Source organism: Typopeltis vanoorti, chromosome 18 (genome assembly GCF_054136105.1).
Source record: "Typopeltis vanoorti isolate ZY-2024b chromosome 18, IOZ_Tvanoo_1.0, whole genome shotgun sequence".
Lineage (NCBI taxonomy): Eukaryota > Metazoa > Arthropoda > Arachnida > Uropygi > Thelyphonidae > Typopeltis > Typopeltis vanoorti.
Window position 1 is genome coordinate 92,594,662 of NC_143566.1, and position 27,536 is coordinate 92,622,197.

The following is a 27,536-nucleotide window of genomic DNA, read 5'->3' on the forward strand; positions in this document are numbered from 1 at the left end:
ACAGGGTAGGCTTAAGTTTATAACAGAGGGTGAAAGATAAATAGTGCCACCTGTTGTCATAGAATGGAATTACTTCATATTTTGGAAACAGCAGTGAGGCATAATTTTGTGCAAACTAACTTTTGGCAGGGACAAACAGTCTATGAAGGAATTAATTAAATCAATTACATAAGATACTATCTCCTGGTTGAAAATAAAATTTCTTTATTAAGTCGATGGAGGTTGTCATGATCGAATAACATGAATGAGGAGCTTTGAAACGGGAAGGGGGATGTAAATTATGAATTATTTATATAAAAACACAAAGTAAAGGTAATAATTTTTTTATAAGGCCGTATATTTCAGTCTGAAAATTACAGACCATCTTCAGTGATAAAAAAGAACAAACAGTTAATATAAGGTAGAATGCAAACAAGGGATTTATTTGAAATAGAGTGAGCTGCATGACGCATTCCAATAATGTTATGTTCTAACTGAGGAAAAGGTTAATCATAACAATATTTAAAAAATATTAATGATCTGTTATTCTAATGAGATTTTCCCAAATTTCTGATAATGATACAGTCATTCCAATTCAAGTTCGGGTGGTGAAGCAAGGTTTCAGCACTCTCCTTAAACAAATGTTCAAATTTGTATCGACAGCGATGTATAGCAGTGTTTCAGACCTAAAGATGTTGTGGTCTGTGTACCAATCCAGATTTATAGGGATATGTGATCCAGATATATGACTGATGTTCTTATAATCTCTTTTCTATGAAGCATCCAGTTATGATTAACTGGATTATGATTACTGTTATGATTTTCCTCAGAGTATAATGTTACTGGAAATACAGCAGCGTGCGGCTCACTCTATTTCAAATAAATCCATTGTTGCATTCTACCTTATATTAACTGTTTTTTGCCACTGAAGATGGTCTGTAATTTTCAGACTAAAATATACAGCCTGATAATAAATTATTACCTTTACCTTGAGTTTATGTGTAAATAATTCATAAAACTTCATGGCACAAGTTTCTCTAAAAGGAAGTGTAAATTATGTAAAGAAAAGAATTTATTTTGAATGCTTTAAAATAAGGCTGAAAATTCACTCACCACTTCTTTCTGATAACTCTCACCCAGGCAATAGGTAAATACTTTATTTTTTCATAAATAAGCTGCTTCAGACCTCAAGTAAGTTAATAATTTCAAATCACGAGTCATCTACAACCTAAACAGACATTCACAAACATCTACACCACAGTGGAAGTGAAATTTAAACTCACAAACTGAATAATAGAGACAATTACTCAACCAAGCCATCAATATTATTATAACAGTAAGTTATGCAGTATCTGACCATTCTAAACCAAAAAACTGTGTTCTGATGTTAGTTATTTGTTAGTCATTTTCACAAAGCTTGTATGGCATGTTAGTTGCAACTTTTGTGGTAGAATTTTAATTGTAGAATTAGCATTTGTGAAATGTCTTAATGATATCAAAAATCTTAAATGCAATTTGAATTGATTATATACAAATTACATATATATGCATCTTTGTTTGCTTTACATAAACCGAGTGTTTTCAGTCCCCAATGGTGGCAATATAAACAGCTGTTACACAGCTGAAAATTTGAAAGAGGATATTAGGAAAAAATGTGTTTAGACAGATACTCTGTTTGGGATTACAATAAAACTATTTCTGGTTGTGAATGAAGCATATAACTCTTTGTAGGAGAGGACATGTTTTTCATTATGATGGGTCCCTCCAGTTGTCTTGTCTCTAATTACACCAATTGTTGCTAAACATAAGAAAGTTGTCTCTGTACTGTATTTAATTGCACAATAAAACTACTAGTTTTTCTTGCTTCTGCAGTATAGTACCTGTTGGAGATGGACTGTTTCCAGTTTTCTAAAAGAACATATATAGTAAGTAAAAATTTATCTATTTCTGAATAAAAATGAATCCTATGTATTATATAAGTGAAATGCATCCACTGATCTCCAACAAATAGAATATGTAAAATTTCTATTATTGATAAGACAAGAAGAGTCACTAACAAAAAAAGAAAAAAAAAAAAAGTAAATGAATGTAGGATTCACAAAAGGTAACTAATTCCAAAGGTGATGGTAATATATATACATAAATAATTTATGATGTAAAAAGTGTACGCTGGTTGCCAGTGAATAAAAGAAAATTCTAAGAAAACCAAGCAAAACATAAATAAAACAGACATAAAGACTCATAACAAGCACAACAAATTTTACAAGCTGATTGGTAGTTCTATCAACTTGCATGTATTCCTCCCACACTTAGATGAATCACCCAATCACTGAATTAGCTGCTCTCCGTAATTATTGTCTGAGCTACAAAATGTATATATACAGCTATTGTTTATTATTAGTTATTTATATTTCAAGAACAAATCTCTTTCACTCTCCTCATAAATTTTTTTTTTTTTTTAATTTTATCATATATTTAGAGTTTATAGGATCACATTATTTGCTCTACCCAGCAATGTATAGGACACACAACATAATATCACTAATGTCAATTATTAATCATTAGTTTTTAGTAATGATGATTTCTATTCACATCCGCCTTTCTCTGATTATATGCTGATCCTTACATGGTTAATGAGCTACGTAAGGATCGGAATATAAAGGCGGTTGTTACAATCAAAGAACCATCACAATATGTGGTGAATAAACTGATACACGTGCACAAAATTGCTTAGGGCATGTTTTCACTTGAAGAGCCAATGGTTTGGGTGGCAAGAGAATGCTGATTGTCCTGACATGAACCTCATTGGCAATCAATTATTCAAGTTAGCATTGAGCCCTGTTACTGCAATACTAATATGTTTTTCATGTGGCAGTGAGTTGGAAGCCATCTGGTGAAAGATAGTGGTGTACAACAAGATCAAATACATGCGTAGCTGGTCTAGAAAGTTCTCGGCCTCGCCCATACAACTTCTGTCCAAAAAAAATTCGTTTTTTTTTGGTTTATTTGGCCTGTGTTTTATTTTCTATTTGATAGAAAATAAAACACAGGCCAATTATAATTATTCAAATCATTAATTTCAATCAATATACTCTCCCTCAGCTTCAATACAGTATTTGGCATGGTCAATTAATTTGTTAAATGAATTTTTTTATAATCGGTTTTTGGGATACTGTTGAGGGCTGTGGTTACTGCTGCTTGAACATTTTCAGTGGTGTTGTATCGCTTTCTTGACATGAAATCCTGACATCGCTTTCTCTTCCCCTGACTTCATTTGCCAATGAAGTCAGGGGAAGAGAAAGAAGTCACAGGGTGTTAAATAAGGTGAATACTCCGAATGATCCAATACACAAACTTGATTTTTGCTCAAAAACTATCTCACAATGTGTTCGAACGATGAGATAGTGCATTATCATGCAAAAGTGGCCAACTGCCTGCATCACGATATTCATGCCGTAGGTGACAAACTCTCTCTTTGTGGATAATGCCCTAGGAATCGTAGAAATAAATCAGCATTGTCTTTACTTTTGACTTCTCCAAGCGATTTTTTTTTGGATGCCCCTCTTCTGGTGGTCTCCACTCAGCACTGTTTTGGACTCATACTCAAAACACCATGTTTCGTCACCAGTAATGATTGTTTCTGGTGAAGAAACAATTATGAGTCCTTACAAGTGGTTTTAATGAGGTCCTTGCAGTGTTCAATTCGATACATTTTTTGGTCGTCGGTCAACTTGTGGGGAACACATTGCGAAATCAATTCACGAAGGCCCAAACTCTCGGTCAAAATGTTGTGCAAAGTTGATTTTGGAATCCTCAATTCATCTTCAATCAATCTCATGGATGATTTCGGGTTTTCTTTGATGAAATCATGCACTTTTTGAATGTTAACTTCACTCAGTCCAGTTTTTGGATGGCCCAGCTTCTGATCGTCCTCAAGCGTCTCACGACCACTTTAAAATTGTTTAAACCACTCGTAAACTTGGGTATGAGATAAGCATTCATCACCATATGCTTTTTGAAGCATTTGATGCATTTCGGCAAAACAGTTACCAAGTTTAACACAAAAGTCAATCACAGCTCTCTGTTTGAAACTCATTTTCCGACCATTCGTCAAAACATACTGTCACTCACTATAACTCGGCTTCTAATGAAACAAATGTCATAAACAGTGGACACAATACTAATGAAGGTTACTGCTTTCAACAACAAAAAGATACAACAGGTAGAGACACTACTTTCTTCTATTTCAAAAAGTTTGGTTTCTTTTTGGACAGAGGATGTAGATGTCAAACACTATCGGCAAGATTTTTTTTTAAGTTGGTACATCTGTCATAAGCATCCATGTGAAATTGCAAGTCATTCTATCAAGTAGTTTGTTTTATACAGCTGTCTGAAGCAAAAGTGCTGTCTGTATCCCTTGAAATGGATAAAATTGAGTATTGTGCGGTTATAAAATTCTTTGTAAAATAAGGTTTAATGGCAAAAGAAATTCATTCGAAGTTAATAAAAGTTTATGGACACTCTTCTCTTTTGTTTTCAATAATTGCAAAATTTCAACAATGGCAAAAGAAATTCATTCAAAGTTAATAAAAGTTTATGGGCACTCTTCTTTTGTTTTCAACAATTAAGAAATGGGCTGCTGAGTTTAAACGTGCCTGTACCAGCCTTGAAGATGATCCATGTGAAGGCCGTCCAAACAGTGTAACAACACCAGAAATCATTGATTAAGTGCACGATAACCGGCAAATCAAACTGCATGAAATTGCTGAAATTATAGGCATTTCAAAAGAATGTGTAGGATATATTTTGCATGAAGAATTGCATATGAAAAAGCTTTGCGCAAGATGGGTGCCACGTTTGCTCACAAGAGATCAAAAACACACTCGAATGAAAATCTCTGAACAGTACTTGGGGCATATTTAACAAGAATAAAATTGATTTTGTGCATCAATTTATTACTATGGATGAGACTTGGATTCACTATTACACACCAGAATCCAAACCACAGTCAAAACAGTGGACAGATGCCAGTTGTTCAGTGCCAAAGAAGACAAAGTCATGGCATCAGTGTTTTGGGATGCTAAAGGCATTTTGTATATTAATTATCTTGAAAAGGGTAAAACAACAACAGAGAATTAGACGGAAGACTAGACGAAAAAGTCGTGAGAAAAGACCCAGTTTGAAGAAGAAAGAAATGATCATTCATCAGGACAATCCACCTGCCCACAAAGGTGTTTTGGTAATGGGAAAATTAAAGGATTAAATCTGCACTATGAATTGTTGGAACATCTACCCTATTCCCCAGATTTGGCTCCCTCTGACTTCCATCTCTTCCCAAAACTAAAACTCTTCCTTATTGTTCAGCGTTTTTCTTCAAATCAACAGGTGATTGCAGCTGTAGAGGGATATTTTGTAGATCTTACTGAGAACCACTACAGGGACGGGATAATGGCACTGGAGCATTGCTGGAATAAATATATTAGTCTTAAGGGAGATTATGTTTAAAAATAAAAATTTTGAAATTATAAATTCGTTTTTTCATTGTTAGGCCAAGAACTTTTCAGACCACTCTCATAAGTGTTGTTACAGAACTAGTGGATTGGTTGCTAGTGATGAAGAAATGCATCACAAATAAAGATGGTGGTACAAAAAGAGTGGTGAGTAATTAGGGGAACTTTTCTGGTGTCTGAGGTTTCAGGTAAAGACCTAACTATTCTGCCTCCAGTTGGTGACAGTGATCATGAAGTACTCACACTTCAGAAGTGAATCAGTTTAATATCTTAACCACCATTCCAGAGATGTTAATGGGCCTATAATTTGCTACTTCTGTCTTGGAGCTATTTTATGGAGTAAGCCTATTTTGCCCTCTTTCCATTCTTTTGGCACTTCACAATAATGAGACTTAAATTAAACATCTTGGTCAGAGGAGCTGATAATTCCCTTGCACGTTCTCATAATACATGGGCCAACATGCCATGTTGGCCCATGGCTGTGTTCACACTGAGATTCTGCAATATTCTAAGCACCTCCATATCTACACTTTATTTTTCCATTCATATGTGATATTGCAATATCACCAGCTAGATGGTACACTCCTGCAAAATGTCACTCAGTAATCTAACTATTTGATTTGGTTATGTTACCTTCCTACCATCAGCACTTTTTAAAGTCATCCTTCATTGTCATTCCTCCTTTCACTTGCCACACAGTGAAAGAACTCTTTAGGATTTCTTTTGGACCCATCAGCTAACTTTCTCTGATAATTAGCTTTGGGCTTCCTTACCATATAGGTCATACTTCTTGCCTGTACTGAGTACTGCTCATGGGCAAGCTAATCACCTTATTCTTTATATTTCCTCCACAACTTTCTTTATGTACAATTCTTGCTTACTGATGCTATTCATCCATCTAATCTAACTCCTACCTGATTTATTCTCCTGACTCTGGGTATACCATCTGATAACATTTTTTTCAAATACTCCTTGATCACCTCTCACGAACTACCAGCATCACTCCCCTCCCAATTCTTATGCAATGCTACTGCTGAAAGCTAATTTCTCAGCTGCCATAACCAGTTGTTTTATAATTCCACATATATCACTTCTTAACAGAAAACTTAACATGACTGGCAATCTTCCAGGTCAGGACTACGTGCCCACTTTCCACATGCAGAGGCAGCATACCAAAATTTTTGCAGCTTAGTCCTCTGATACCATGACCAGATCCAGCACTCTCAAAACTTATGCCCCCTTTATTGAATGTTTCCTCAAGTAATTATCTCTCAGGAGCTGCATAAGTTTTATTTCTTTCCCTCCCTGATTAGATGGAAGAAAACTAATGTGCTATATAGAAGTCATTATAGGTCAGACAGACTACTCTTTAGAGACCACTTCAGCAATGATTATGAAGTACTCTCCTAACCTTTAACTAGTATAGCTGCATTAATCTGCCAAAAATATGGGAGACAGTCATCTTAAGATCAACTCTTATATAACTGTAATATTTTTTTATACAACATTATAAACGGACAAAATACATTTTGTCCATTATAATTTAAATTGTTCACTTACTGATTGTTACATCTAAAATTTAACATAATTTACTCTAAGGATGCTAGTTTGAAATCCAGCAAAATATAAGCCAGTTAATAAACAACCTCTTATAATTTAGTTTTTGTCTGGTGTGATACCATTGTAACACCATTAAAATGACATTATGAATTGTGAGCTTAACTTGGCCAAATATTATAGCCATCACTAATCTTGAATAATGGAAGATGATTTACTTAGGAGACAGAATACAAGAGGTATTGTATTTTCTGGTAGAACAGAGAAGATGATAACACTAATGATAGCAGAAGATGTGCAACCACAAGAGTAGAAGTTCAGCATGAAAGTAGATAAACCATGTATTTGAAACAATCTGGTATGTGAGATAAGAACAAACATAATAAAATATATAGTTAGCTGCTGCTATGGGCCAGGAGGCATAGATGACATGCATCAGAAAATTAGCTCATTTTTTGTGCAGGACAAATAATTATGTGGGACTTCAACTAAAAAGAAAGGAAAAAAAAGGTGCAAAGGAAATGGAATGAAAATTTATGCAGTTACTGAGGGACAGTTACTGAGGGACAGTTACTTCATGACAGTTACATCAAGAGACAGAAGGGACAATGAGCGGTAGATCTGGGAGAGCATCAGAGAATTTGTCCAAAACTAAAGTAACCAAGTTACAGTCTCAGATTGGTTTCATTTGTTCTGCAGAATTATAAACCTGAGTTTTCAGAAGAAACGATCATGCCGCTTCTGTATAAATTCAGGGAAATCACCTTCGACTAAAAGCCCTTATATAGATTATTTGATAGGATTTGAATCCAGGTCTTTCCAACAAAAGAGCCCCATCAATATCAATACAGTCTCTCAAAAAACTTAAATACATATTGAATGCATGCACATATTACTAATTTAATAGATTAGCAGTGACAGTTCAAACTCATCCATTCACATCATTTTTTAAGCAATCACTCAGAATTTTGGTTGATTGCAGAGGGTAGCATTCTTGGAATAGTCTCAAACGTGGAAAAGTTTGTGAGAATTCAGGACTTTTGCACTGTTCCAAAGGAACTGCTGCTAGTAGAAATTCTGCATTCAGCAAGAAAATTAAGTTAGAACATTTTTACTTTTCATTTCTAAATGTGCTTCACATCTGTTCATTTATTGAGTGTTCATGCTACTGATGTAATGAGAAATGTATCTATATTAAATACTTAATTTTATCCTTACATTCTTTATGTGTAATGTACAGAGTGGTCCATAATTCACGAAGGGGTTTAAAATGTGAATAACTTTTCTGATTATCATTTTTTTTCAGTTATTCTAAGGAACATTTGGGAAATTAATCATGGAAAAGTTTACAACCTGAAAACGAAAACCAAAATTGTGAATTTTAAAATTATATATGCAATAATTTCACAAAGATCTGCAGTTAAATGGCCATCACATTCTCCAGATCTCATGACTAACAATGTCTTCCTATGGAGTTACTTGAAGGAAAAGGAATATGTGAAAAAACCTCAGATAATCCAACAGCTGAAGGAGACCATTCATGCATAAATTGGAATGCCAGAAACATCAACTGTCATAAAGCATGCTGCAAAAAGAGCCAGTCTTTGTGAGCCAAAAATGGAAGGTATTTACATGATGTGATTGCTCGTAACTAATAAAAATCTCCAGGTTCTGCATTTCATTATAACAAAAAAAAAAAAAAAGAATAAATATAATTAATAAATATTTAAATCCCTTCATGACTTATGAGCCACCCTGTACCAATGTGTGTGTGTGTGGCCTGTTTGGTAGTTTGTTATAGTAAGAATCAAGTGCATCATGCATCTCCTTGAGGATATAACTGGGAATAGTGTGATGCTGAATTCTTTCCTAACAAATTACATGGCACAAATTTTCTAATATTATAAAAAGTATTGCAGGCTTTAAATGAATTCCAAACTGCATATCCAGTTACCTAGGTAGATCAAGACAAAAACATAAAAATCCAGCTGAAAACCATCTCAAAATAAATCTGGTAAACAATTTTAGATTTATTTAAAATGATTTAAGCAAATCTAACTTATTCAAGCTCATCAGCTTTAGTTAACATACATTCATTTGAAAATATGACTGTACTCACTTTGTCTGAATCATGTGCATGGGTACTATCCCAGTGGAAGGATAATTTATCTTCACAGTTAAAAACCTGACCACATACAGGGCATATCCACTCTTCCTGCAAGTTTGATTCTTTTTCTGGCCACCAAAAAACATCTCTATGATTATGAAATGGGCAGTCAAGAGGCAAGGATACTTTGTAGCGAAGTAATATTGGCAAGAACTTCTAATTTAAATAAAAATTAAAACAATTGTTTTCATTATTAAAGTGCAGAAATTTACAAAATTATAATTATCAATCATAAATCAATAAAGATATAGCAGTCTAAACAAAAACCAAGGCCCCAGTTTTGAACATTTGGCAGTCTCTCATCTATTCATGCAGTATTATCAACATGCAGTTTCTTCAGTGCACTGCTGGATGAATGCCTATCGATGCTTCTTCCATTCCAATCTTGGGCACACATCTCTCCACCATACACGTCCATAACATCTTGTTCTGTCATCATCCCATCTTTATGCTGCCCTACCTGGTGTTACAATAACCAGTTCTTAGTGTCCATTCTGTTATTCTCTTTGTCCATCTGTTGTCAAAACATTCTAATCACATGTCCTGCCCAGAGCCAGACCTCTTTTACATTAGAAACACCTAAAAGCTGTGCATAGCATTGGCTGCAAACAGCAAGTGTGCTAGTTTTGTATGTTTTATTGTAATTTTTGGAATGAGTTTGGATTGTATTTTTGAATCTTCAAACATTTTCTCATTTTTCTTTTTTCAAGTTAGAATTTTCTGAAGATTCCATCAAGCATAAAAAACAAGAAGTGATCTCTATATAAAAATCTATATATTATCTATATAATCGCTATATTGAAAATATTATTCTGTAAATTAGTATATTTCCTGTAACCTTGCTTATGCATGAATATCTAATTTTCATTTTCTCCTAAGTACAAGAAAGATTAAGTTATTTTTAAGACTATATCCTAAAAATATGAAAGACTAAAGTATGTGAAAAGCTATTTGATATGTGATATATGTTTTTTATGTGAGAGAGTAGAAAGATTGTACAATAATTTTTTGTCTTTCTTGTTCCCTTCTTTGAATAGAAGTATGGTTTTTGAGGTCTTTCATTCTTTGGAATCTTTCCTTCTTTGAAGTATCACATGAATCTGGTAGCCAAGGCTTTGAATATAGTTAGCCCATCTTGTTGGATTTCTTCAGCCTTAACATGATCAAGTCCTGAGGCTTTACCTTTATTCATTTTCTTAAGGGCGTGTTCCATTTCTTCTAGAAGTAGATCTGGTATATTGCTTAATTTTGGAATGATAGGTTCTGAGACTTGGCATTTAGTTGCATGAAGGTCATTATAGAAATTCTGCATAATTTCTTCTTTTTTCTATTAGTATGTTTTCCTCCATTTTGATTCTGTAAAAGCAGATGAAATTGACTGTTTAAAATTTAAGTCTTTCTCTATTTTTTCAGGATGGTTTTTGCCTGCACTGCTTCTTAGTTTTTGTATCCTGAAAGCTTTGTAGTATTCTGGAATTCTTTTCCTTAGTAACTTACAGATAATTTTTTATTCTAGAAAGTTTCCTTCAGATTTCTTCAGTTCTTTTCTCAGTATAGTTGTCATTTATGTAACAGTTCTTAATAGTCCATTCAGTCTCTTATGTACTTCCAGAACTTGTGGTAGTATATTTGTTTCAATTGTCTTTTGTGATCTATTCTTATGACTATGAGGAGTCTGTGATCGAAATCTATTTGAAATATGTTTCGCCTATTGTACCAGTCTTTTAGAGTCTGTTAAAATGTAGTCAATTTCATTTTTTGTGTCTCCATTTGGTTATTTGCCAAGTCCATCTTCTTCCTGGGCATTTGTTGAAAAAATTGTTCATGATAAAGAGTTGTTCAGCTACAGCAAATCTCTCTCCTCATCTATTTCTTTCTCACAGGCCATTTGGACATATAAACTTTTTGTTTTGTTTTCCAGATCCTATTTTAGCATTAGTCTCCACCAATGAATGTGTATGTTGACTTGTAATTTAATGCCTGTTCAAGATTCATGTAAAAATTTTCTATTTCTTCATTATCAGCTATGGATGTTAGAACATAGCAGGATATTAATTTTATTGTTATATTGTTCTCTCTTCCTATTAGGAGTATACCTATTCTTTCAGGACTGATGAACTTAGATTTAACAATAAAGCTCACTACGCTTTGTTTGCCATTGCTTCAGGATGCTCCAAAAAGCATCTATGAGCCATCATACCATCTTGCTGTCAGGTCTTTCAATCTTTTTGTTTCATTCAATAGCAGGATATCTAAGTTGATATTGGTTAGTTCTTTGATTAATAAATCAATTCTGTAGTCTTTTGCCAAAGTTTGAGTATTGAGGGTACCGATTGCCATTTTCAAAGATCTAATAGGCGGCCAAGCCTTCATCTGTGAGATTCTTACACCCCTGGCCTCACTCAGTGCCTTACCACCACTGTAGAAAGGCAAGTGTGGGCTGCAAAGTACTCGCGGCCATTTCTGTTGTTGCAATAGTGGCATCTTTACTGTAGTCGGATATGCACTTCATCTGACTAGGGTTCTGAAGTGTTCACCAGAGCTCTGTTAGTGGTGTTGGGTCTAAGTCTGATAATGATTAGGATTCCCAACCCACAAGTGCACCACATGGAGGAAGAGTTGGACTTTGCACCCCATATACAGCTAATTGTCATTTTACATGGCTTTTTTTTTTTTTTTTTTTTTACACAATTTCGAAATAACACAGTTTAGAAAACAAAAGTAATTCTATTTTTATATGATATATTTTGATTTACCACAGTTCAAATGGTGCTTAGTCTTAAAATTTCTGTTTGAATTCAGTTCTGTTAGAAAAGATATTTCCATTATAATTATCATTTCCTAGAACGGTACATATGTACTTAAACTTGAATTTCGGGGAACCCCATCATTGTTTTAAATATCAGAGATTACTCTATAGAATGTAGACAATTGTGGTGACAACAAAAAAAAATCAATTATTGTAATTACGATTCCCTGAAGTTATAGATAATCTGTTATATTCACTTGCTGGTGGTTCCTGGAAGCAGAAGGGTGCTATGCTGATTCCTCGAAGTTAAGTTGGTCCATTACAGGAGGCCCACCTATATAAAGCTGCTTGGAAGGAATTAAGCTGTTTGCTAAACAATCATTTCTTACTAATTATATGAAGAGCCAAAGGCTTCAATTCGGCGAACTTATTGAAGTTACGGGATTTGCTTACGCTTGGACTCACCAAACTTTATATAGTTTTATTCAGCATGAAACTCTGAGTTTCTTATTCGGCTATGAATCATTTCTTGTTTACAATTCAAAATTTTATGTCTTGTGTTTTGTTCATGAAAGTTTTGTTCGTGCAATAGAGGTATACAGGTATGTATTAAATTTTGAAGTTTTGTCCACGTAATAATCAAATTAGTAAAATTAATTATTGATTTTCAGATATTTTCATAACATTACCCCATTAATCACGATGTCAGATAGACAGAAGAAGAAAAGCTATATCTTTAGAAACTAAGGTCCAAATTTTAGATCATTTAGCAGCTGGAGAAGGTTCAACATCTTTAGGGAAATATTTTGGATTGAACGAAGCTACCGAGAGAATGATTAAGAAAAATGAAGAGGCCATGAGAAAATCTGTTCTTTATGGAACAAAATGAGGTGCCAAGTCGTCATTGTATACAAGGGACATTATAAAAGTGAAGATGGAAAAGGCCCTAGTGATGTGGATAGAAGATTGCCCGGAACAAGGAATACCTTTAGATGGAAATGTCATGAAACAGAAAGCGTTACGGTTATACAAACAGACAACAACATCAAATAATAATGTGATTTTTCTGCAAGCACAGGTTGGCTTAAAATTTCTCAAAAGATACATCTTTTTCCAATGAGCCAGCAGCTAGGGAATTTCTTTCAAAACTGTCCAAAATTATTGAAAATGGTAGGTACACTCCTGATCAAGTTTGAAATGCAGATGAGACTGGCCTTTTGGGGGGAAAAAAAATGCCAAATAGACCTTATATAGCGAAATCTCAAAATAGTGTCAGTGGCCTTAAAGAAGCTAAGGATTGTGTGACTGTTATTGTAGCAATTATTATTATTATGTGACACCTCCAGAGAAGTCCAAAGACTCATCAAGGGAGAGCTCATCAACAGCATCGAACGATTGAACCCTTCCAACTACTAACTGCACTCAAACTTGCTTAACTTTTTGTGTGAGCCATTAGTAACAGAGGCTCTACCAATCGATCAACCTTCAAGAGATCATATATTAAACCATTACTCGTTAATTTATCCCTAAGACCGCAGGCAATGAAAGGCGTGGATTTTAACACGTTATTACCAGTGCATTGGAAGGCAAACAAAAAAGCTGGGTTACAAAAGAAATTTTTAATGAATGATTCCATGAATGTTTTGTTCCAGAAGTTAAATACTATTTGATGGGAAAAATCTGGAACTTAAAGTTTTATTGATTACAGACAATGCATCTGGCCATCCTGTTTTAGAACACCCAAATGTGGAATTTTGTTTTCTGCCACTTAATACAACATCCTTAATACAACCACTAGACCAGGGTGCAATCGCTACCTTCAAAACTTACTACATAAGAAGAACATTCCAATACATTTTGGATAAACTAGATTAGGATAATTTATTAACAGTTATTAATGTGTAGAAGAAATTTTCTATTTTGGATTGCATCAAACTTGCTAAGTTGGCATTATTAGAATTGAAACCATCAACTTTAAACGCATGCATGAAAGTAACTTGGCCAGAATGTGTGAAAAAGAAAAACCCTGTACCTTTGCATACTACTGAATATCCCAATATCATTATATTAGCACATGCAGATGGCAAAGAAAAATTTGATGATTTTGCATCTGCAAATATTGAAGAACTGGCAGTTGAGAAAGCTCTTAGTGATGACGAAATAATAGAAGCTGTCCTTGAGAATATCAATGGGAAAAAAAAATGATGATGAGATTCCACTCAGTGCAGGATTGATTAAAGAAGGGCTTCAAATGGCTAGTAAACTGCGAAGTCATTTTCTTACACATGACCCAAATAGTGAACAAGCTGAGCAGTTTAAACGTGAAATGAAGTCATGTATGGTGCGATATGAAGAATTATACAAAAATCTTCCTCATATGAAAGTTTTAAGAGTGTATAGCACATCGATGCTTATCTTAATTGGTCTAATGCAGTGGTGGCGAACCTTTTTATGTGCATGTGTCAAAAATTTACAAATCGAGTTGCTGAAGTGCCGGTGTGTGATGTTCCAGGCAGTTTTTAATAGGGGAAAAATTAATAGAAAATTAATCTAACTTTTTTTATTTATAAATTTTTAATATATATAAAAAAATTATTTATAATATTTTATAAATAATTATTTATAATTTTATAAATAATATTTAATTTTATTTATATACAGGTAGTCCTCGACTTACGACAGGGTTACATTCCAACTTCTCAGTCGTAAGTCGAGGACTTTTGTTAATTCTTGATTTGTTTGATTTCTGTTATAATATTTTCATAAATTAGGTTTCTATTTAACTAAAAACAGTTAAAAATGGATAAACTTACATTAATATTTATAAATTATTTATTAGCACATATACACATAAATACAAAATTAAGAAAGAAAAATTTTTTAAAAAAATACATAAACATATCAAAAATCACCATTTTTGATATCTGTTTATTTCAAATTTTTCTTGAAAATTTCGGCAGTTTCAAAATCGGAACTAGCAGCTTCTCTTGTTATTCATATGTTATGTAAGTTAAATCGGCTTTTGAATCGATGAAACCAACCTTTACTAGCGTTAAATGTATGCTCGTCGTATTTATCTTCTTGTTTCCTTAAATTGTCAAATAAGCTGCATGCTTTTGTTTGAATCGTAAACAAACTGAGAGGAATATTCTTGTTCATTAATCATCTATTCATATCATTAAAAGCTTCTCCATTTCATGTATTGGCTCTTCTCTTTTTTTCGTTAAAATTGTACATTTCATATTAACTGCCCCTTTAGCTGCCTCCATTATTCTTGATTTATCTTTTATAATTGTTGAAACAGTTGAATGTGATAGTTTTTCTTCTCGTGCTATTTCACCGACTTTCTTTCCTTTGTCATATGCTTTAATCACCTTCATTTTAACATCTAAAATTAAAAAAGGCGAGGAATCGCCTTCTTTTTTACGTTGGAATTTTAATCAGTAGTATTACTTCTCTTACTGGACATGACAGTTACGACCAGATACAAACATTGCAACAAGAGAAACAAACACTTCGCCTGCTGATTAGCAACTAACCTGCCAAAGGCTGTGATAAGTTAGAAGTGGGTGAATCATAGCAGCACTATTGCGTATTAGTGATATGCTTTGCTTGTCGACTAATGGCAATGCTGCAATGCATACAAAAGTAATGTGATACATGTATGTATATGCTGGTGGCAAAGTTAAATTAGTGTTTTTATTAATTTTTATTAATAATTTTGGAATTTTTAATAATAATTTTGGCCTTCATAAGTGGGAATCGTTGTAAGACACGTCATCATAAGTCGAGGGCTTATGACGACTATAATTTGTATGAAATACAGTCGTCATAAATTAAAATGTATTATAAAATGTATAATTTTATAATGTTATTCAGTGTAAAACTGATTATTGTATTATTAAATTGATTTTTGTTGTGTTGATTTGAAAAAAAAAAAAAAAAAACTGGTAGTAAGAAAAATATTGATGCATTGTAACTCACCATCGAAGTTAGCTGAGCAGAGGAAGCAGCAGAAGGATGTCAACTTGTCGGCGAAACGTTTACCATATTTACTTGAAAATAACTTGCCATTGCATATAACTGGCACCCCTGATTTTAATTTATGAAAAAAGACATTAAAAAGTATTGCATATGCCTCGCATACGAAGAATGTTTAAACATGTTCACCTCAAGGCGATAGTAACCTGCACCCTGCAGTTAGCAACACCCACTCCCTAACAGCTATTATATATCGCAGATGCAAGACAAACAAGTAGTTTTATTGTATCCCTGATTAAGGTACAGAGGCTTTTGCAGTGTGTAATATATTTCTCAACAAATAGTGCGATTAGAGACAGCTGGAATAAAAATGGCGCTAACTAATGAATCACATGTCCCCTCACAGAAACTATGCTATATAGACTCAAGCAAAAACATATGTTGCACTGGAAACACGGTATCTAACTAAAAACTCTTGTCCAATTTTTCAATTACATGAAATGAGTGCTTGTTTTATTGCATTTGAAATTCGCGATGTCATTATGACAGAAAGGCTAACTTCAAGTAAAATTCTACTACGAATTGGAATATGCCATATAATGCATGTGTGAGTTTCTGTGCTAGCTCAAACGCAAAGCAGCAGCAATAAAATTCAACCAAAGGTTGAAACTTTGTGTGAGTTGAGCCCACTGATATAGAGAAGTTCCGCCAGAATGATAAACGACACCTCCTTCGTGAATGTGTTAAAACTAAGAAATATATAGTGAATGTTGTTATGACAGTTTCACATGTTATGGAATTCGGTTGAAGAGAATTAGCATTTCAACTCAGCAATTGTAGGTTGTCTTTGGGTCGCGCAACCTTTTGTTAATACTGCACCAATCATATGCACATCTTCATAGCTGCTCTCTGGTGTAAAACAAAATTTAACTTGTACGTATTGTAACAATTAAAAAAAAAAAGGTTAAATAATAAGCGTATAAAAGGATATCACTTGTAAATCATTCATGCGCCAGCAAAATTCTCGGATGTGCCACCTCTGGCATGCGTGCCATAGGTTCGCCATCTATGGTCTAATGCAGGGATCGCCAAACTTCTTTGACTGTCGACCTCTTCAAGAGTTTCTTGACTTTTTATCGACCCCCTCTATTTTACTATTACATAATTATAATAGGACAAGCAGAAAAGACGCTTATCTGAGTTTTTAGATTGTTTATTTTATAGTTACAGTGTTTCTTGTATGTGTAATATAGTATATATATATATATATATATATATATTTATTTTTAAAATAACGAAACCTGTGGTGCGATCATAATTAAAAGAAACACGTATTAACCACAGTGAAAATTATTTAATTGTAAATAGTAAATATTTCATCCTAAGTATCTTAGGACTGTATTGATGATGTCCTAAGATACTTAGGATGAAATATTTACAATTAAATAATTTTCACTGTGGTTAATATGTGTGTTTCTTTTAATTAGTATATATTATTATATTGGCTTAATGTCAAAGCGATACGTTTTTGTTGTCGACGTCCTTTTTAGCATTACATATTTGATAGAAGAGATAAATAATAAATAAAATATAAAATTTAATTTAGATAACAAAATAACAATAATACAATCTTCCTATAGGTATATATAGGATGTACAAAACTGCCAGCCCTGCTCAACTCTTCAACATAGAGAAGTTTAGTTTGAATGAATGACGATTGAATTATAATATGTATGTTGATGAATTTTAGAACATTAACGCTCACTTGTATCGATGTGCAAAAATGAGAACTGGGATCGAATACGTGCAAGTATAAGTAAATAAGCAACCACACACGTGTTGCAATCTCTCTCCCGCTGGGCGGGAACCACCGACATCCGTTTATTGGTAAATACGTCATTTTGGCCTACATGATTGGCCTCCGTAACTATTTTCATGATCTTGCTCCATCTTACAGGTTTTATTCATGTCACTGTTCCTACGATTCACTCTTAATTGCGTTGACATTCAGGATGGAGGTAATCCAAGTTAACTGAATTAAATATTACCCGTACAATGATGTCTTATATTTTTCTATCGACCCCTGACAATGTTATATCGATCCCTGAGGGTCGATATTGACCACTTTGGCGACCACTGGTCTAATGCAATTAATTGTAGGATAACTTTGAATACTTTATCAATTAATTGCAACCAAATCTATGCAGATTGGGAGACAATGTGAGTTTTAAAATACTGAATATTAGAAAACAATGAAGAAGGAGAATGCTATTTTGGTTGGTATATTTGAATTACACAAAAGGTGTATAATTTGGAAGAGGACTAGGCTTACCTCCTTCGACTACAATACTGTTTCCTATTGTAAATATAGGCAAAAAGTTATAAATTTATCAAAAATTATACATTAAAAATTTGTGTATATCATATATAAAAACTTGCCTCCCATGTCAGTTCACATCCTGCACCCAGAACAGATGAAACTCAGAAAACAAAAACAGCAACTCATGATAAATTACAATGTTCAATTGGATTGGTTGACACAATAACCAATCACAGCTTCTAGGTGCTATTGTCTCAGAGCTCACCCTGCCTCGCCATCTGTACATCTTTTGAAAGGGCTCAATGGTGTACACACACCCGAGCTATTATGTTCGTTGCTTCCGGTGAAACTGCTCCATTTTAAGGTCTACTTGGTATTTTCTCCAAATAGGTAAGATATGTATATAAGGAGACAATATTGGCCCCACTAGAGCTCCATTTGCAGAAAAAGGACACACCACACATAATGCATCAATAGCCTCCTCTGTTTCTAAAAAACTAGGCATTCTTTTCTGCTCAAGAAGCTATTTTTACATCCACCCAGCTACTAACCCTATATAAATCCCAAATCTGCCTATCCTTTGAATACTGTATACACATTTGAGGTGGTGCACTTAAAACCTTCTTAAATACTTGATGCTGTCCAGAGAGAAAACTCAGCTCATAGATGATCCTTTCCTCACAGGCTCACTTCAATGTCTATCTCATAGACAATGTTTCAGCTCTGTCTGTTCTACAAGTACATTCCATGATCAGTGCTCCAGTAAATTGGCAAGCATCATTCCTCCACTTGCTGTTAGGCCTGTTAAAACAAGAGCAGCTGCTGTTCAACATCCCTTTACAGTACAACTGCAAACTTATCAAACATGCTTTTCCTCTACCTCATTTAGTCTACTACCTGTCCTCTGGAACAGCCTTCCTCATGATGTGTTTCCAAACAATTTCAACCTAACGCTCTTGAAGAAGAATGCCAATAGGTTTCTTCTTTCTCAACTCTCATCCACAGCTCACACACAGCACTGATGTGCTATAGGTTCTTATACCTCTTGTTATGTGGGATAAAAAAAACTTGACAAATGAAAGCAATGTATTCCATATCACCAGCCCATTAATGATCCTTACACAATGCTATATTTTTCTATATCTCTTTCCTTCATGTTTCATTTCTAATGAAAAACATTTAATGAATTGAAAGACAATCAGGAAATTATCATTTAATCAGATAATCTGATTAAGGCAATAAACAACAGTAAGAGAAAGGAAAAAACCTTACCTTTTGAATGATTGTGCGAACAATCCTAGATTTATGACGTGGACATGACAAGAGAGTGGAAGATGGCCCATTCCAGCCTACATGAGAAAGCAATAAGAAAAACACAACCTGCAAATAAATAAATAAAAATATACCTATGTTCTGCATACACACATTTAATTTTTCCATGCTTCTTAATTTCAAAACTATAGTGTAAGAAGAGTTATATATGAACTATAAATTATGCAAAAAAAAGTGAAGTTATAACACTAAGTCAATTTCCAAACATACCTTCTAATTATTTGTGAAATATTTTATTTTGATGAAAAAAAACTGTCTTGATATTAGGAAATGTAACTATTACAAATGAAACATTAAAAACAAAAGAATAATCAATTATAATAAATGAATTTAAGTTTGAATATTGCACATCATCAGCTGATTAATGGTCCTAACATTCTCTATTTTTCTGTACTATTTATTCTCAATTCTAATGAAAAACACATTTCTGTTGAGTGAATACCTACAGAATAAATCAAAGAAGTGAATAACAATACCCAATGAAAAACTTTGAGGAAATGCAAAGTACTAAAAATTCCAAATGATAAAGATGTCATCTACATATCTGTACCAAGTTTTTGGTTTTGGGGTAATTTGAGATAAGATTTTATCATCTTAGACAACTTGTTCCTAAGAAACATCACTACTTTGTTCAATCATTGTTTAACTTCGAACTATTTCGTTTGGCAAAAAAAGTATACAAACAACATACTGGATTAGCCATGGATAGCCCCCCTCTCTCCTTCTTGTGCTGACTTATTCATGGAAGACCTAGAGGATAAAATCTTATCTCAAATTACCTCAAAACCGAAAACTTGGTACAAATATGTAGATGACATCTTTATCATTTGGAATCATACAAAAGAAGAACTAATGGATTATCTCAACCAAATCAATAGTTTCCACCATACCATCAAATTCACATTAGAAATTGAAAAAGATGAATAACTTCCATTCCTAGACATCCTAATAAAGAAACAAACCAATAACAGTATCAGCCTGTCTGTGTATAGAAAAAAAACTTACGAATACTGGACGTTTCCTCCATTTCAACTCGTCACATCATATATCCCAAAAACTTAGCATTATCCATATGCTTAAGAAAAGAGCTATACAGTACACCACAGACCAGGATGACTTACAAAAAGAATTAACTACAATATCCAGAGAGCTATCCTTAAATGGTTATCCTAAAAGACTCTGCAACAAGATTCTCTTTTCGGATATACCACAAAGACAACGTGATGACACCCAATACATCAGTACTATAACTATTCCATTTGTCAGCAGCATTTCCAAAAAAATTGGCTATCCTTCTCAAACCACACAATATTAGAGTAGCATTCAAGCCGGTCAATACTATTTGGAAATTTTTAAGATCACCGAAAGACCCTCATCCTTTCTACAAGTACTCTGGAGTATATAATATACCTTGCTCCTGTGGTGTTAGTTATGTTGGTCAGACCTCTAGAAGCTTCAAAACGAGACAGAAGGAGCACATAGGCTATGTTAGAAACAACAGACAAGATATTTCAGGCCTTTCTTCCCACTTTGCCTCTACCACATCTTATTGAGTGGGATAAGAATCATATGCCCTATATAGAAGAGAACTACCATTTCAGAACCTTCAAGGAGGCTGCTATGGTCGCCTGTTCAACAGGAAACCTAAATAAGAATCAAGGTCTAATCCTACCGGAAATTTGGAAAACTTTAATTAGATCACTAAACATCAAAGAAATAAACTTTCACGCCAATTACATTATGTCTCGTAACAAATAAATCATGTTCCCGAGACACGGGCATTGTCTCCCACAATACTAATTTTGTATGAATTAGAACTGTCAGTTAAAAATTAGTCTGTTACCTTCATATTGCATACCAATTGTATCCCTGCCAATAGCAAAAATCGGTGAAACTAGTAGGACGAAAAATTAAAACTCACTTGACTAATATTCATAAAAAAGTGTTATAGTTTTTTCTTTATTTTTACTTATTGCAAGTACTGGGGTATGACAGTCATTACAAATGTTGTAATAGATTTCACGGTATGATATGAACACAGATGGATAAGAAAATAACTATTAACTTAGAAGCTAATATTTCGCTGGTATTATATCCAGCATCTACAGGGCACACAACACAACACAAAGTTTGTTACAAAAGCAAGACAGCCACAATCCGATGTAACAGTGAGGCAAGGTTAAGTAACTGCAGTGTGCAACACACGACTAAAGTCCTAATATGGCGCCATCTAGGTTAAAAAAAAAAATTAAAAAAATTAAAAAAGTTCAAAGTTTTGAAATAGTGATCCAAATGATAGTCTTGGAAAGTTTTAAAAAAAATAAATAAATAAAAATTTAAAAAAAGCAATAAATATTAATTTGGTCTTAGGATGACTGTCTCCCAAATCTTTGGTAGATTTATACAGCCATACTTGTTAAGGTTTGGAGTATGTTTTAAGGCTTCTGTTGATTCCAGGAACAACCGCTCTGACTTGTAGAAGCTTCTGTGCATTACTTTTGTTTCTTTCCAATTGATCCTGTGTGCAAGGGTATCCAAAGCATGGTCTGCCAGACCCGACTTTCACCATGGCAAGTCGGGTCTGGCAGACCATGCTTTGGATACCCTTGCACACAGGATCAATTGGAAAGAAACAAAAGTAATGCACAGAAGCTTCTACAAGTCAGAGAGGTTGTTCCTGGAATCAACAGAAGCCTTAAAACATACTCCAAACTTTAACAAGTATGGCTGTATAAATCTACCAAAGATTTGGGAGACAGTCGTCCTAAGACCAAATTAATATTTATTACTTTTATTTTATTTTTTAAAACTTTCTAAGACTATCATTTGGACTACTATTTCAAAATTTTGAACTTTTTTTTTTTATAACCTAGGTGGCGCCATATTAGGATTTTAGTCTTGTGTTGCATGCTGCAATTACTTATACTAGCCCCACTGTTACACCGGATTGTGGTTGTCTTGCTTTTGTAACAAACTTTGTGTTGTGTGCTCTGAAGATGCTGGATATAATACCAGCGAAATATTAGCTTCTAAGTTAATAAATAGTTATTTTCTTATCCATCTCTGTTCATATCATACCGTGAAATCTATTACAACATGTCTGACGAACACATAAGCCTATCCATGCGTAGTCATTACAAATTCCCATTTTCATTGACAATCACTGATTTTATCATAATGGAATATAATCAATAAGACAATAAAATACTCAAGTAGCATTTTATCTCTATAAAGCATTCAGTATGCCAGCCAATCACAGCATAACTTAAAATACACACAGTGAGAATTGCATTATTTGCAACTATTGATGAAATATGCAGAATTTTAACCATTAAAAGGGGTTATGAAAACTTAATTTTTATAAATATAATTTTTTATATTCATTCTAAAAATGGAACTTAAATGTTTCTTTCTTCTCCCCCACCTGCCATTTCTTCACAAGCAACTGACAACTGAGAAAACATGTTTCATTCTTTCTCAGTTACCTATTTATTACTTATTGTCAGTGATAAAATGTATGAATTTTTCTTGTCTCAGAGTAATTTATTAGCAAACATTTTAACTTCTTTAACTTCAACAGTAGCCATTACACAGAGTAGAAAGTAATCATGGCATTAACAAAAGCTTATAAATTGGCCAAGTCAGGGAACACAAATGCAACATATATACATATAAATTGGCCAGAGAACAAACACACAAACAATTAACAGATGAAAATACTAATAGTGGATGTTATATGGCAGGTTAAGAGTTAGAGATAGTAGGTTGTATGGTACCTTCTGGTAGTCCTTGGACACCACAGAGCTATTATCTAACAACAATAAACAACTAACAGGTAACTGGTGCTCCACCCAGGCTGACACCTGACTGGTGAGGCAACACAATTTTTCACGTTCTGCATATATAAGAGGTGGGTAAGAAAGATTACTGTTTTCGTTCTCTGAGATGATACCACCACTATGTTTACTGGAAGTGATGGAAGATTTTGCCTCTCATACAGAGGCAAAATAGTTTTTCTTCTCATAAAACAGGCAACTACACTGAGCCCACATGCAATTAAGACAAATACTACATCAAGTGTAGAAGACAATGTAGGTAGATTAGGTAGAAACAGGGGTTTGAGAACTAGATAGTGGATTATGAGTGCCATGTAGTGCTGAGTGGCTTCCCACAGAGTTGTACTTCATGGAAGTGTCAAATAATAAGATGAACTTCATGGGAGGTCATGCAAAGAATACCATGGTTTCTAACTATAGATTCTAACATTTTGTGGGTGAGATGACAAAAAAAAATTATCCACTGAAACAGTACATAATATGATAAGTGTTCTCCTAAGAATCATGTTTTCATTATTGCTCAAATATAAAAAGAAGATTCTTGGATTTCTCTCTCTCTCTTTTTTTTTTTTTTTTTTTTTTTTCCCAAACTAGGAATTTATCTGTTTGAAAAAGAAAAAAAAAAAAGAAGCTTTTTTTTACATTTATTAATATGAAAATCCAAGAATTAATATATAACATGAATAATATTCTTCTTAAGGTAAACACATAAAACATCATAAGAAAGCAATCCATAATAATAACTTCTTTTTTTTTTTTTTAAACAACAAACAATAAGTATATTTCATTTGAGATCCTAAAATTTATATGAACAAATCAAGCTTTTGTTAAGCAACCACAGAAATGCAAAGTTAGGACATCAAATGAATAGGAGACAACCTTTACAGAGCTGGTGATAGGTTTGAGATCAAGTTTCATAACATGCATATTTACTGGAAATGAATGTGCATGTTATGAGTGAGCATACTGTGTGGACTGCAGGCTATGTGACTTGATCTCAAACCTATCACCAGCTCTGTAAAGCTTGTGTCTCCTAAGTCACGTGAATATAGAACACTTAGAATTGTAAGTTAAGTTAGTGACTTTAAAAAAAAGTTGATTTTAAATGAATATTTGTTAGATCAATTAGAAATTTAAGACTTGTTTTAAATATTTTAAACTAGCTTAGCTTTTCTTTTCTACTGTAACATTTAAGAGCATTATAATTTTTCAGTAATTAAAAGTATTAAAACTTTTACTTATGTGGAAGCATGTATGCAATCATAGAAGCATTAACATGAAAAATGATGATCTGAAGATTTTTTTCTTCTCAGAATTCTTTATCATGGTTGAAATATTTGAACTGCCCAAGTTTGAAACTGAAGAGAATAATTATTATTATATTTAGGGCTATTTTGCATGCTTCTGTTTAGGAGTGCCCCTGTTTAAATGTCAGTGGCTTTTTACTCACAGATTCTTAGGGCATTGTAGATGTATATTTATCAATAAATATATGTAGCATAAAGGAAGAGAAATTTACACATACCTTTTTCTGGGCATTGTAGCTTTTCTTTTTTCTGCAATGTGCAAACTACTGCAGTTAGGGTGTTTTGGAAGGAAGTGGGGGGGGAGGCAATGTGGGAGAATTAAAATAGAAAATGGAAAAAACCCAGGTTTTTTGTATAATATATATATACAGAGTGTTCGGGATAAATTTGACAGTTTCGTAAGGAAAAAGAAAATCTTCTTTGTATCTATTAAATTTAATGAATTGACAAAAAAACATTACAGGCAGAGTTAATTACAATACTATCAACAAGATTTACTCAAAATAACCACCATTAGCATCGATCACAGCTTCAATTCTGCTTCGGAACCTCGAACAAGCTGATGCTACAGTCTCCCTGGGAAGGGCCGCAAAAACTGTTTTAATTTTATCCATTAACTGGGCTTTTGTATTACTGGAAGTGCGATTGGTGTCTTTTTCAACTGCGCCCCATACAAAATAATCCATGGGGTTAAGGTCTGGGGAGTTTGGAGGCCAAACATTTGGACTGGTGAAGTCGTAGAAATTTTCAGACAACCATTTTTGACTTTTCCCAGAGGTGTGGCAAGGGGCCGAATCCTGCTGCCATACATACGGCCTACCATTGGCTACCCTTGTTATCCAGGGCTTGACTACAGTTAGCAACTCCACGAACAAAGCCCGAATTCCAATGCCAGGGTTCTTCAACACCTGTTCCTGCAGATTTGCGAGGAATTCTGCTGTACGAACGCAATCAGATCGTCTGCTAGGGATCTTTCTTCTTGCTACATCCTCGTAGTCACCATTGCAAGTCTCTAGTTCATGCCTGATTGTTTTTACTGTATTCAGGGAGCATTGGGCAGCAGTCGTAATATCCTTATTTTGATGGCGGGCACGAATCATCATGATACAAGTTATTCTCTTCCATGATTCAGGTGGGTTCCAGCTATCCATCCTTTCTGACATCTTGTATATGAATGAAGAAGGGTCCAAACTTTTAAATGAAGAGAAGTGTGTGTTAATACATGTAACTTACGGAAAAATATAATTAATTATAAATATGTCAAATTTATCCCGAACACCCTGTATATATATATATATATATATATATATATATATATATATATACACACACACACATATATATACATATATATATATATATATATATTATATTATTAGGGATGGGCAGAGTGTTATTACACTTCACATTCATATATTTGAATAGGCACCAAAATTCCCTAAATGCTCAATTCACATGAAATGTTTCCATTCTTATTTTCCTACAAAATATTTTTCCTTTGTTATTAATATTAATTTTTTCTCTTTACAACTGATTGCGTTTTTCTGAAGTAATATAAACCAAGGCCCATGTGTAGTAAGAAAAGCTTCAGGCATCTAAATACTGACATGAGGAATCTTTATATGGGCTTTTTAACTTAAGGTGAATTACCCCCATATCATACAGAGGCAAAATGGTTTTTCTTCTCATAAAACAGGCAAACTACACTGAGCACACTTGCAATTAAAACACAAATACTACATCATGTGTAGAAGACAATGTAAGTAGATGGTGAACTATATATAGTAAACAGTGGTTTGAGAACTAGATAGTGGATTATTACATAACACTTCCAGGGAGTCCAAAGACTCATCAAGGGAGAGCACCTACTCTACAGCTCTTCGTCTTCACCAACCACAACTACCTTCATCATCTACACCAACGCCATCTACCACCGACCACCACCAGTATCACAGACAATCACAAACATCCATGCCCATGGAGGGATTCGAACCTGCAGCCTTTTGGATGGAGAGCAAATACGCTAACCACTCAGCCAACCAGGCTGGTTGGCCATGTAGTACTGAGTGGCTTCCCACAATGAGTTGGACTTCATGGAAGTGTCACATAAATAATAAGATGAACTTTATGGCAGAGGGAGCCTTTTCATGATGGCCAAGTATCAAGAAATATATTAAAGAAAAGAACTACAATTAATAAATAATGGATTATCCTCTTTAAGTGAGTAAAGAAAGAAGTTGGTGTGAGTCAATTTAAAATGGAAGAGAAAAGTGCAATCTGACAAGTCTTGATATCTAGGCTTATTAAACCTGTTTCTACATGTGAAACATGAATATTCAAAATAAGCTTTCTGATTAGCAAGTATCATTTATTAATGCAAATTATTCTGGTCATGCAGAAATCAATATGGAAATATCTGGAATTAGGCAATATTGAAAAATATAATGAGAAAGGATATAGGTTTATAAACGTCCGGACTAAGATAGATATGTGATATTTGCAAAGACACTCTTGCACTATCTTCTGACATAATCATTTTTTAATTCTAAAATGAGAAGACAAACAAAGCAACAACAGAGCAAACCACCTTTCCTTTTGGTACAGGAAATCTTCCATCGCTTTGAGAGCCCAACTAAGAGAAGAAAGAATGTTACTGTGTTTCTTGAAGAATTGGGGGTTGTATTAATGGGGGAAAACAATATGGGAAGACTGTTAAAAGCTGGTTCACTGAGTTTGGAGATGAATCATTTATGGATGCTGACCAGTAGCTGTCCATGTTCATACATGATTAGAGGCAT

The 27,536-nt window shown here is 33.9% G+C and overlaps 1 protein-coding gene across 1 annotated transcript in view; it reads right to left on the minus strand.

Annotated features, from left to right (window-relative positions):
* Nucleotides 1-27,536, minus strand: part of LOC150096936 (uncharacterized) — a 198,119-nt gene that overhangs the window by 142,685 nt on the left and 27,898 nt on the right. The window contains exons 2-3 of the mRNA XM_090408096.1: nt 19,536-19,643; nt 9,166-9,369 (exon numbers count right to left, since the gene is read on the minus strand). Coding sequence (XP_090264222.1) covers nt 9,166-9,369; nt 19,536-19,643 — 312 coding nt within the window. The remainder of the gene's footprint in view (nt 1-9,165; nt 9,370-19,535; nt 19,644-27,536) is intronic.